The sequence below is a fragment of the Trematosphaeria pertusa genome (genome assembly GCF_010094035.1).
Source record: "Trematosphaeria pertusa strain CBS 122368 unplaced genomic scaffold BU26scaffold_9, whole genome shotgun sequence".
In the NCBI taxonomy this organism is placed as follows: domain Eukaryota; kingdom Fungi; phylum Ascomycota; class Dothideomycetes; order Pleosporales; family Trematosphaeriaceae; genus Trematosphaeria; species Trematosphaeria pertusa.
Window position 1 is genome coordinate 437,928 of NW_022987220.1, and position 12,367 is coordinate 450,294.

General features: G+C 54.1%; 5 protein-coding genes across 5 annotated transcripts; 3 read left to right on the forward strand and 2 right to left on the reverse strand.

Moving 5' to 3' along the window:
- The first annotated feature begins 1,259 nt into the window (after window positions 1–1,259).
- On the forward strand, window positions 1,260–1,610 carry BU26DRAFT_343265 (uncharacterized protein). The gene has a single exon (XM_033822337.1). It carries the CDS (start codon window positions 1,392–1,394, stop codon window positions 1,566–1,568), a length of 177 nt encoding a protein of 58 aa, XP_033682165.1. The 5' UTR covers window positions 1,260–1,391; the 3' UTR covers window positions 1,569–1,610.
- A 1,403-nt stretch (window positions 1,611–3,013) lies between these two features.
- On the reverse strand, window positions 3,014–4,350 carry BU26DRAFT_429963 (uncharacterized protein; the record flags this gene model as incomplete). The annotated part of the gene is made up of 3 exons (XM_033823849.1): window positions 3,014–3,209; window positions 3,403–3,964; window positions 4,083–4,350. The coding sequence occupies 3 exons, from the start codon at window positions 4,348–4,350 to the stop codon at window positions 3,014–3,016; spliced, it is 1,026 nt and encodes a 341-aa protein (XP_033682166.1).
- A 393-nt stretch (window positions 4,351–4,743) lies between these two features.
- Window positions 4,744–6,282, forward strand: BU26DRAFT_606181 (uncharacterized protein). Its single transcript, XM_033835642.1, has 4 exons — window positions 4,744–5,557; window positions 5,607–5,713; window positions 5,781–5,879; window positions 5,934–6,282. Exons 1-4 carry the CDS (start codon window positions 5,078–5,080, stop codon window positions 6,046–6,048), a joined length of 801 nt encoding a protein of 266 aa, XP_033682167.1. The 5' UTR covers window positions 4,744–5,077; the 3' UTR covers window positions 6,049–6,282.
- Window positions 6,283–7,350: 1,068 nt separating this feature from the next.
- BU26DRAFT_566156 (uncharacterized protein) lies at window positions 7,351–7,974 on the reverse strand (the record flags this gene model as incomplete). The annotated part of the gene is made up of 1 exon (XM_033833477.1): window positions 7,351–7,974. The coding sequence occupies one exon, from the start codon at window positions 7,972–7,974 to the stop codon at window positions 7,351–7,353; it is 624 nt and encodes a 207-aa protein (XP_033682168.1).
- A 1,859-nt stretch (window positions 7,975–9,833) lies between these two features.
- Window positions 9,834–11,663, forward strand: BU26DRAFT_343321 (oxidoreductase domain-containing protein). The gene is made up of 2 exons (XM_033822338.1): window positions 9,834–10,583; window positions 10,633–11,663. Exons 1-2 carry the CDS (start codon window positions 10,218–10,220, stop codon window positions 11,344–11,346), a joined length of 1,080 nt encoding a protein of 359 aa, XP_033682169.1. The 5' UTR covers window positions 9,834–10,217; the 3' UTR covers window positions 11,347–11,663.
- The last annotated feature ends 704 nt before the right edge of the window (window positions 11,664–12,367 follow it).

The following is a 12,367-nucleotide window of genomic DNA, read 5'->3' on the forward strand; positions in this document are numbered from 1 at the left end:
ATGAAAGTATGGTTTTAGAGAGAAGCGGAGAAGCGCTCCATTTCAAGTCTTCCATTTCTCTTTTAGTGGAACAATTCGAATGCGGTGGCAAGAGCAAGAGGAGGCGGGAGGTGGTTCAAGTACCCCTTCGGCACTGGGGTCCTGGAAGATGAAGCACAGAGAGAAGGTTTTTGATTTTGTGCATCCAAACACCTTGTGACCTCATGCTGGAGCGCAAAAGTAGGATGTTTCGGAGCCGCCGGGAGAACATGGGCTGGGGCCGGAGACTTTGGTAGAGGACACGCGGCCCTCGATCTGGTGAGGCCCATCTTGGAGGGGAGTGTGTGGCGGTCGGGGTTGCACAAGCCACGAACATTGTGAGTGTTTGCGAGGAATTTTTCTAGAAGTCAGTGGCCCATATCGAGATTCTTCCGGAAGATTTAGAGAGAGCACGGAGGAAGTAGCGTGAAGAGGAAGAAGGCGGTTGATATACTGTGACCTGCGACGCTCTGTTCCCTGGGGCTCATCACTAACCCTACGTCCTCCCCTGATCCACCGAATTTATCCCTCAATATTCTTCCATGCGCATGACGCAGGCGAATGTTCGTTCGACGCTTTGCCGCCAGTCTCCATGGACCTTGGCTATGTCTGCTTTGGAGATACGCAGAGGTCGCCCAACTCCCCCGTCCTCTCCTTCTCCATGCCGGGTGTGATGGAACCTTTTAGGCGTCCTCTTCCCATGCGCAGCTGCCTATGTTTGTTTTAGTGCAAGACCCAACAGACTGTGTGAAGAACAGGAATCCACGACGGCGACCTCGGGCGCGACGATTTATACCCCAATGCCATGCCCCTCCAAATCTTAGTCAGAGCATCTCGCCCACCTGGTTGCGAGCGAAGTGCTAACGCAGAAGAGCCAGCCGTTAACGATTCTGCCATCAAGTCCTCCCTCACCATTCTTCGCGGCTCTGCTATTCCTCCGCCACTCCCCATATCCGACGCGCCGGCCGAGACTCCACGTGCCGCATCAGGAGGACGTCGGCCAAATTTTGGTAGCGTCCTTCCCAATCCCAAACTCCATACGTGCTCTCGGAGGCGTATTTTAAACTCAACCCAGCGACTCTATGAGCAGACCGGCCGCAACATTTAGCCTCGTAACTCCAAGCTCCTACGATAATCGGCGTATGTGCCTTTAGCAATAAACCCCCGATCCGCATTTCTGCTTTCCGCTTAGGATTCTTTAGACAGGCTGCGACTTAGTCCATCGCTTCTATGTACAAGAAGTTAGGAAAACAGATCCATGGTAGATTTTGGAAAATTTTTGGATCCGAAACTCCATCGAGGGCATTGTCAAAAATTTTGTCGTAAGTCTTTGGCGAGTGGAGGTACCGAGAAGAAAGCATGTTCTGTTGGTGATGTCCTTTTATACCCGCGGACAGTGGATCCTTTGTGACGCGGGGCCGAGCCGACGGACGGAGAGGCATGCATTCCCACGACTCCGGGTTTTGGAAGCGGGGAGTTTCATATTGGGAGTGTTGAGTTGTTTATTGGTCCGACCATTTCTCAGTGGCCGCAGTAATTTAGAGTACTAAGACGATGGAACCCATGGGCAGATGAACAGTTGTGTTTGACGAAGACACGGGTGATGGCGCGACGGGTGCGGGAAGAACTTCGATTCAACTTCTTCGAGAGCCGATTTCGACAGCCCAAAGTCCGTGATATGCGGACTTATTCTCTTTGATTCCACGACTCCATGGGACCTGGGTTTTACACATTTTAGTGCCAAAGGAGGCGCAGCCATACATCGCAGCAAGGCGGTATTCCGAAGGACAAGCAAGTATCACCGGTCCTACCAAACGAAGAGAGGGAGGCTCGTATGGTTCGAGTCCTGAATCCCAGCGAGAGCACCATCCACCTCTGCCTACTTGAATTTTGGCAGCGTTGCTCTCCATGTCAAACCCATCCATCCATACCCCTCCCTTTCCCTCGTCTCCATACTATTCTTCTGATTATTCTTCGACCTGGAACTGGAGGAACCCCTCATGCGCGTAGTTGGGTCTTTGAACGAGGAGTACTGCTGTCATATAGATTGGCAAGAGTTATTTCGGGGACGGGACGCTGGACCAAGCACCATGAGTAGCGAGGTAAGAACATTTGGAAGAACAAATCCCCGGAAGAGTTGGGTAGTTTGGACCAGATGGACGACGCGCCATCCACATAAAGCTCTAACAGCTCGATCGGGCAGACCGCGGGGCCCATACGGGAGCTGGTACAAGATTTTGTAGGGTGGGGAGGATCGATATTCCTGGACGGTCGACAGCCAGACGGTGAACCATGTTCCACTGCCCCTCTCCCTTTGGTACCGACACTCCCATTCATTCCCCAGCACATGTACTGTTTCCCAACCCCAATTCCACCGCATAGCCGTGTGATACTTCCATTTTCGAAGCTCCCACGCCCGAACACCCCATCAGGTTTGCCGCTGACTGTTTTACTCCGGCCCACATTCGGAGCTCATTGACGGTTTTGGTTCCAAGGGGGCCATGAAGCCGCAGCTTGTGTCTTTTAGAGAGGCAATGTGGAAGAAGGTAGATAGTGAGGAGCGTAGGGAGCGAGTGAGGAGTGGGTTTATACTGCACACCTGAGCGAGGGGACTTGGGATGGGCATTTCGTCTTCTTGCCGTCGCGTCCGTGAGCGAGGAAGGGGTTGCGGATGGAGGGTCGATAATTCTTACGCGGTGAGAAGAGGGGTGAGACAGTGGAAAGCGTGAACGGAGTGAGTGACGGAACACAGAATGAGGCAATGACGTGCGGCTTGAAAATAAGTCAATGCGCGGCATCTAGTTCGCTCAAAACGGACATAAAAATATACAAGGTGGGAAGCCCTCACAAAATGACGTTCTAGAAGAACCTGGAAAGGCTTGTTCCTACCAACCCATACCAATTACAGCCAAAAAGTCCAACGCCGATGATAATGTATAGGCTCCAAGCCGTTCGCTCAAACACACTCTTGTCCCCCGTCTTATCGACCGCCTCTTCACACCGCGCTGTATCCGCCCCTACTCCCTGGGCCTTGGAGCGAATTCACCACCCTGCGGCCCCAGTCTTTCAGTACGTACGGAATGTCGCGGATTGTGTCGCCGTGGGGTAGTAGGTCCCAGCCGCGAGCGCCGTAGCGGTTGTAGTTGAGCCAGGAGCCGAAGATGAGGTAGGCGGCGGTTGCGAGGAAGAGGCTGGCGTGAGACGTTAGCGTCAGCGTGTTTTGAAGGAGAAACATGGCCATGGGGTGATGGCAAGGGGGAGAACGTAAGCAGCTGAGACTGCTGATGTCGAGGAGATATCGGAGATAAGCCGCTCTAGTACAGGTTGAAATGCTGGGGTCATGGGGCAGGGACTAGTTAGTAAGAGAAGAAAGCGGGTACTCACACAATGATGAACCACGTAAAGAAACCCCAGTGGGTTCCCTCATCCCTAGGTGCATCCTCGCAAGCAAATTGCGTCCGCCATTCCAGCCGCAGAGTCTGCACCTTCTTTCCTTTCTTGGGCTGCTCGAGCTCATACCCGCAAAATCGCAGATCGTGGTCACTGTCCTCGCACTTGCCCTTGCCTTCTCCATCCCTCCTCCTCAACCTGCTTCCCTCTTTCTCCCCCTCATCTCCGTCCTCGTCTCTGGCATCATCAGGCTCACGCTCCCCATCGTCGGTCTCACCTCCGCCTAGCCCGTCCCTCTCCTTATCGCACACAAATTCGATGATGGCGCGCTGATCCACGCCGTTCTTGTTGTCATCAAAAGGGAAGCGGCCGCCGTGCAGCTCGGCGCGGATGCCTTCGCGACCGGCGTCGGAGTTCGATTTCGAGTCGCGGAGGAGCTCGAACTGGGCGTCGATGGGGCGGCCCACTGATGTGCTGTAAGTTCCTGCGATATCGATGGGTGTTATGGTGGAGTTGTTCGTCTCGGACGTGTCGATTGTTTCGCGGATGGCGCAAACTGTAGCGATTGTCAGACTCTGACAGGATTCTGCTGCCCCAATGACCATGGTATTGATCCGACCCTCGGGATTCAGACGTATACGCTTCCGGAATCAGAGTCTCGGGGGTTGACATACTTCTCGCGCCATGATGACACTCGGTTGCCAAACTTCCGCCTTTATGCCACTTCAACTTATTACATATATCCACGGTAAAGTTGTATTTGTACTTCATCTCGTGCATCTCATCTAGCTCCTCCCAGTGTACCATATGTGGTCCGCCCAGCTTGCCAAAGTTGAAATGCACGCCGGATGCTGCGACGTCTTTGCAGTCGAAAGCCCATGATGTCAGCGGCAGTAGTGATATGAGTGCGAGGAGCGACTGTGATGTTGTTGAAGGGGCCATGGCGGGTATGTGGATGCGTATCGGGACCGCAGGCTCGACGGGGGAGGGAGACGAGCTTGGGAGACGAAGCTTAGGGTTCGATAGGGAAAGGAGGCATACGACAGCCGATGAAAGGTAGGAAGTGAAGTCGCCGTCCAAGTCCGGAGCGAAAAGGATGGTAAAGGAGCGATAGAAGAGTGCTGCCTGCAGTGGCACGAGGGCGTAGCGGCGTCGCGTGGATGGAGAGCGGCAGTGCTCAGATGGTCCGAAGTGAAAGTCACAGCTGGACGCTTCGCCGGTTCCGTCATTCGAGCCCATTTGGGCACGTGGCGCAGCCGCCAAGACGGCTCGCTTACATAATTCTTGCTTACATATTTGATTTCTCCCCACGTCCGAGTTGCTTGACGTCCAACACCTGCATCGTCTTCGTCACGACGGCTTCCATGATGGACTGTAGGCCTTTCGATGAAACAACAAGCCGCTGTACGATATCCCTGCCTTATTCTCGCTAAGATATCTTCCTTCCCCCGCGACGTCTTGACAGCTCTGCTCTAGTCCTGTTCGCAAGCTACCGCTGGAATTCTTATAGAGTATGAATCTACTTAGTACCCGGCTCATAGTATGCTTTTCGCATCTGGAACTAAACAAATGGCATTTATCCCGAAGGATATGCGCAATATGAGCACCGCGGCCCGCTTTGAGGTGCAGGTGAAGGCGGAGGCAGCGCATGGGAACCTAAGCCGAGCCCATGGGCCGACATGAACCAGTAACTACACATGACCAGGCGACAGTTTGGAATTCTATAAACGGGAAGAACGACCAGGCGCTAGTCTTGGCGGGCCCGGCCGCCATCACTTGGTCGCGCTTTCCTGCCTTCACCGCACCAGCAAACGGACCCTCTCTAAAATATCAAGGCCCGCGCCCCGCTTCTTCACTTCTCTCTCCTCCCTCTTTCGCTCGACACTCAGCTACAGTCCCACTCCCACAGCTTGACAGCTTCCTTGTCTCTAATCCTTCGTCAACAAAAGGTCTGTGCTTGCAACCCGCAGCCATGCGCTTCCTACTCCTTCTCATCGCCATCGTCTCCGTCGCTCTCGGCGTCGCTCTCCCCGCTCCGGGTGACGACGCTGAGGCGCCCGCCATCGTCGCTCCCGAGGATCCCGGCAACGTCACCATTGCGGACACCGCGGACTGTGTCAGCGGTCCTCCTGGCTGCAAACATCCCTTGGTAAGTGCTTCCTCTGTACAATTCGAAATAAACTCTCTAACCGATCAAGATGGCCTTCTACACGCAACCTTTCCACCGCGGAACCTTGTGGCAGGTCGGATACGTCGAGTACGACTGTAAAGACAAGCAAGCAGACGCCAAGTGCGTGCTCGCTGAGTAAGTTCCTCCCTTTACCATTCCTTGAGCCAAAGAGAGCCCTTAACGCTAACCCGTCCCTCTCTAGTCCTTATAACCACCAAGACTTTGGCACCCTCCTCAAGTCAAAGACTCCCCAGTGGTATAGGTTGCAGGGCAAGCACAAATTCATCTGCAATATCTACGAGTAGGTGGCCCCCTGCTTGTTTTTGAGTATGCGGCCCGTGCTGATGGAATCTAGGACCACCGACTGCACTGGTAACCACTACAGGGAGATCGACAGGTCCGTGGACGATCTGAGGGATATCGGCTGGCAAAACCGCATTCGCTCCGTCAAGTGTTGGTGGAAGTCATAGGCCCGCTTCGGGGTTTGGAGGCGTGGTAGATGGTGCCACAAGGACGATGCGGGTGTGCTTCAGTATCATTCGTGAGGCGTCGGATTTCAGCAAAAGGAATGGCACGTGAATAAATGTCACGGGTGATTACAGTGCCCTAGAAAGGGAGTTGGGGCGTGCTTCCGTAGTCTCACTGCGTCTTTCGTAGTGATAGCTCCGTCAATCAACTGCTGACTCCAAGTACTACGTTCCCAGCACTATCAACCTTGGAATCAATAGAGTACAGCGCGTGGCGCAGCTGCCAAGCAATCTTACCTAACCAACCCCACTTCCACTTCTATCCCATCCTTATCTCCTCCACTCCCTATCCAACACCGTCAAACACGCATCAACACCTAAAGCAAGCCTCTGCACGCCTCTTCACACGCACTCCACTCCGCAACATCGCCATCGACATCGCACCCACCTTCCACCCCGCCCCACCAACCCGTGCCTCCTCATCTCCGATGAACAACTCCACACATCACTTCACATCCCTCTCCCCTGTCGCAATTCTCCGCCTCAGACACCACATCCCTCCAACAGTCACGCAGTCTCGAAAAGCAGAGGCTAAATACATCCATGGTTGGAATTTCTCATGCATTCGTGAAGTATTCTATCTATCTATCTATGCTAGGGGATACTCATACAAGGAAGAAAGGAAAGGGAAATGCTAGGTTAGGATGAAATGAAATGAGTGACAAGATGTAAGGAAAGGGAAAGGAAAGGCAGAGTAAAGTAAAAGAAAAAGAGTGACCGGGCGATGCGTCCGCGTCCCGTACTGCTAAAGGCCGTTCTGTGGTATTGGCGGTCGAGCCGGACGATCCCTGGAGAAAACAAGAAGAAAAATAAGAAAGGTAGGGGATGCTAACGAATGCAATACAGTGAGGAAAAGAGATGGGAAATGAAAAGGGAAAGGCAGATGCAGAAAAAAGCGCGAAGACAGAAAAAGGAAACTCGTCAATCTATAGGTCTAGGTCGTAAAAGGGGCGCCGTGCAATGCAATGCAGCGTCCAGTCTATGCGGGGGTGTGGTATCGTGAGTGAGGAAAGAAGCTCGGGAAGTCGCGAGACTTAGAGTCTAATCGAAAGGAGAGGAGAGCAGAGCCGTCAAAAAGCCGTCGATCGTCCGTTCGTGTCATGATCGTCGTCCGTTACCATGCGTGCGTATCCGCTTGAACGTCGGGAAGGGGAAGTCTAAAGCGCAAAACAAACGCCGCGCAATGCAATGCAAAGCAACGCAAAGCCTTGAATACCGAACCCGCAAGCGAAGAAGAGAAAGCGCTTATTTGCCGGACCCAGAGCCGCTGCTGCCTTGCTGGCCCTGTCCGGAGCCGCGGGCGTTCGCGGGCATGGGATACGGAAAGGGGGCGTAGGGGAGCTGGTAGGACGGGTTGCCTGAGGAGCTGGAAGTCGCGCCTGCGGTGGAGGTGTTGCCCGGGGAAGAGGAGGCGGAGGACATGGCTGCGGTGGTTGTTGTTGGGGTTGGGGCTGAGCGCGGTTGCGAGCGCGATCTTGGGCTGGAGGAGGTTGGTCGGGCGTAGGGAGTCGTTGACCTCCTGTGCGGCGGTTGCGAGGAGCTGTTTCTGGACGCGGTTCGGGCTGCGAGTGGACGGCCTTGGCGGGATGCAGATTCTGGCTCTGGACTGCTGCGCGGTTCGGGGGATTCGGTGATGATGATGAGGGGTCTTGTGGGATGGGTCTCTTGCTCGGTGTAGACGGGATTGGGAGGTGCGGATTGAGATCGTGGTCCAGCGGTAGGTTGGGGAGTTTCCACAGAGTGTTGGCGGCCGTCAGAAGAAGAAGTAGTTGTCTGATTCGAAGCTTCTGGAATTACTGATGCAGCGCGGCGAGGCGTAGGCTCTGGGGAGTTTGATGGGCTGGGATTATTCGAAGGACGACTGCTCATAAGCTGTTGGTCCTGTTGAGGGTAGTGTGGTAATTACTTCAACTCCAGATGTATTCTGGAGTCGGGATTCCGGGTTCCAGGTGAAGGAGAGTAGGTGATTGTCGTGGTGGTGGTTGGTGATGTCTTCCAAGCTGATCCCCGCCAGGTTCTTATATACCTTCATGCAGCAAAACCTGGCCCCCGGTCTTCCGGTGAGAGTTCCAGGCCACACAATCACGAAGCCGATTACCGCCGTTGGACGAGAGAGTCTGTACTCAGAAGGTTGCAGCCGTATAAGCACTCTCCGGTATCAGGTAATCGAAGTCGTGGCTTGGGAAGTAAGAGACAGAGGTCAAAGCGCAACACCTCTGTCCAAGACCGGCCCAAAAGGTCGATCCTGCGACGAATGATGGTGAGAATCGCCCACAGCTTCCGGTCAGTCAGTGATGGTGAAGGTGGAGGTAACGGAAAATGGGGACGAAAACGTGCAGCGCACAAATCCTTTTTTAGCCCTATGGCGTTCGGCTTGGGCTGCTGTAGACGCAGAGAACTGGTCTGTAGAAGGGTTTATGGTGCAGCGGGAGACTGTAGGGCTGCTGTCGTCAGATGCTTATTCTGAGCCGCAATGCACGATGACCGGTTGCTGGTGCCAGGGTAGACGAGTAAGAGGCCAAGAGGGCCGGTAACCGCGATGCACAGATTCCGTGCTGGTGGGAGTTTTGATGAATCCTTTTGCTGACTTCGAAACAAATTCCTCTCGCCCGTGTCTGGTGTTATACGGTGCCGAGTAAATTGAAGCAGTAGTCCGCTTCCTGTTGCAACGTGATGAAGCACGCGGAATAGTCTCCTCCATCGTGGTCAGCATGCCAAAGACAAGGGAGCGAAGGGTGCCGAAGACCATCGAAGGCGGCACGTATACACAACTAGTGGCGCCTTGCCCGTCATTCCCATAATTCCAAAAACCCACGCTTTCCGCTAGAGGGTTGCCCAAGCTCGGTATAGCCCGAAGTAGCTGGTGTACTCGGAGAAGCATTTAGCGCCCCGCGCACTATGATTCGAGCGCATCGTCTCTTGGAACTCTCATCTGCGACCCCCGATAACTAGTGCGCACGAATCAGAGGTCCGGAAGACTCTAATATTAGCTTGCGTGAACACGAGGTAAAGCTTCGATTGGGGATTGTTACTCAGCTGCCGTCGTTCTGGCCCGAGCGCCATCTTTTTCTCCACGAGCCATCCCGGCGCAAGGAAACGAATTCCTCATCGGCTCCCTATGAAGTCATAGCAGTCATAGCGACAAGGTCGGACGAGCTCAATTCCCAAATTAGGTGCCCAATAGCATCGAAAGAACGAGGATAGCGTAGAGGGCCGGAGAGTTTGTAAGCGGAGTTTCCTCGCTTGGCCGATTAGTGAAGTAGGGCTAGACAGGGGTGGGCCGACGTAAGTTCTGAAATGCTTCCAGAAGCCTGCCCGATAGAGAGCTCCCTCATGGCCCTATCTCATCTCAGCCCAGGGCCGGTCCTGCAGTAATCTCCTTGTTCGGGTGCGCGGGCTCTCGTCTCCAGAAATACGGACTTCCAATAGAACGTTTCTATTGGGGATCCTATAATCGTCGTGCGTGGCTGAGGCGGTGCAGACAGTAAGCGAGAATTCCCACACGATTGTTTTGTGGTGTTGAAGAAGAACCCGGTGCTTATTGTTTTCCTTGGGGGACAGTCATTCAGTGAACATTTCTTCCCCCATCCGGCTGTAAGTAACTTGTAACTCAGAATTTCTTCGAAATTGAAGGGACGCGGAGATGAGGAAAGTGTCCGGTACCTAGGTAGACGAGAGCTGAGAAGCCTAAATTAGCTTGCTTAGTTAGCGAGAAAGACGGCTAATTAACGGACTTTACTGCACCCCCACCACCGATTACCGGATGCTTACACAACCATCTCACGATGTGACGACACGGCTCCAGGGACAAACGAGGCGTGTCCGAACGAGAAAACGCATTATGAAGCTATTGCAAAGGGCTTATTCGAGCGCGCGATATTGGGGCCGGCCCGCAAATGACGGCTAGTGCTGTGTTGCGAGCTTCAAACAGTTAGCATTTTCTGCAGGCAGAGGTGGGATAGACGCCATAAAGGAGACGGAGGGGAGCCTTACAAGCCTCTGACAAGCCTCCGCCGGAAGTTAGTACAGTTTCACCCAAACCAAAGATATCTGCTGTCACGCCACTGCGATCTTCCAAGCCTTCATCGAATTCGTGGCCACAGTGGGAGGTAATGGCGACCGGAAATCTTGCAGCAGTCTTTCCGGGCCCCGGTAAAACGCTGGAAGTTACCACAGTCGAAGTCAATCACCCTGGCGCTGGAGAAGTGCTCGTCAGAAACCATGCAGTCGCTATCCAGCCCTTGGACGCCAAAATGCTTCTTGCTGGCTACGGCGGAGGCGGCGCCCTTGAGTCCTTCCCAGCTCTGCTCGGGACCGGTGGTGCGGGCGTGGTTGAGGAGGTCGGCGAAGGCGTGACCGGCCTCGCCGTCGGCGATCGCGTCGTCTTCGATACAAGAGCATACGTCAAGGCGGATGTCAACCGACGCGAAGGGACGTGGCAGAAACTTGTTATCTCGGATGCCAGGACTACAGCAAAGGTAGGTGGAGTTGCATCGGAATGACTGAACTGGCCTAACTCGCGGACAGATAGGTGACACTGCGTTCGAACAAGCAGTCTTGATCGACTTTCCGTTGCAGACTGCGGTGGGAGCTCTCCATGTATTCCTCGGGATGGCCGTGCCTGGTAGCGGAAGCAGTGAGGACAAAGTCCTTATATGGGGTGCTGGCGGAGCAGTTGGAAGCTATGCTGTGCAGTATGCCAAATCCGTGAGTTCTGTTGACAGTTCAATGATTAGAAAACTGAGCATTAACACATTCCAGGTTGGGCATACGGTAGTCGTTACCGCATCGCCCCGAGACTTTGAGCGCCAGAAGAGGCTTGGTGCTTCTGAGATGATCGATTACAAAGCCGCGGATGCTGTTGATAGACTCCGCCAACTGGGACCTTACAAATACTTGTTCACGGCCAGCGGCGACCCGGCCTCGCAAAAGGCGCTGGCGTCATTGCTGGAGGCACAGGGCGGAGGCGAGTTTGCGAGCGTTCTGGGCGGCGAAGTCGAGTTGCCGTCGAACGTCCAGAGGGTTTACAGAGCCTTCTCGCAAGCAGCTCAACAAGAGGAGTATAGCGACTGGCGGGCCTGGTGGTACCGAGAATACCTTCCGAAGGTTCTGCGGGAGGGCCTTGTTGAAACGGTCAAGTATACAAAGGTGCCCGGAGGTCTCGGAGCCCTGCAGCAGGCGAGCACGAACGTCTTCGAAGGGAAGGTCAGAGGTAAGCTCATCGTCGACCCGCAAGAGTAAGGCTGCGATTGATGGAGGCGTCGAATGGACCTGCTTGCCTTGAGAAGCGTAAAGAGGACGGATAGGGTATAGCGGAGGTGTGAGCGGACCCGGAATAGACCTGTCATCTGTCATCCAACATCCTACCTATCATCCTTTAGACGTCAAAAGCTGTAGAGGCAACGCGCAGCTGTGCTATCTATGCAGTCTCAAAACAGAAACAAATTTGAGGCCTGGATCTCTCCCTCGCTTCGACGGGAAGGACCACCAAGGTGCTGATAAGGAAGCAGTTGGGTCGACGCATGCAGGCTCACGTCAGTCGTATCGAGAGCGAATGTGGACAAGCGCCTGCAGACAGAAGCGAGTGCGACTACTTGTCAAGACACCGTCCGCACGCCAAGCCCATGTCTTTTTGTCACCGGGCGCCTGTTAATACGTTTGTAGATTAGTTTTGGTCACAGATTTGCTCTCGACTCCACTTTCCGACAAACCCCACATTCCGAAAACCCCATGGGTATGGGATTTGGCAGTGCCCCCCTGTTCTATGCAACTGCGGAGGGGGGAGAAGAGCGGTGGTTCTCCTAACCTGCTATATGTGTACCAAGGTGCGCACGCCCAGGGTCCCCTAGGTTGCGGGGAACCCTCCTCTGGAATATGCGGCAAGGCTTCTCAGCTGCATACTACAGGTATATAGTTTGGGAAAGCACCATAGATTTACTCACGTTCTACCCCTGCGGTTCCCACTTGGTTGTAATTCTCCGAACTCTTTGCTGGCCCCTTCTAACCGGCTTCGCACACTACAACTCAGTCTTGTGCAGCACAATGCCGACGCTGAACGAGGCCTTTCGACTGTCGAAAGAGGAGGTTAGGAACGGCAACTCTGATTGGTAATCTCTGTCCGGGAACTCCCTCTTCAGGTTTAGTGCAGTCCCTTGCTTATCCATATCGGGCATCGTTCCTCGCCCCCATTAACCCACTGCTTTAAACGTCTATAAAATGCCCACCCTCCCGTCGCTAACCTTCCTTATCTCCTTCCCTTAAT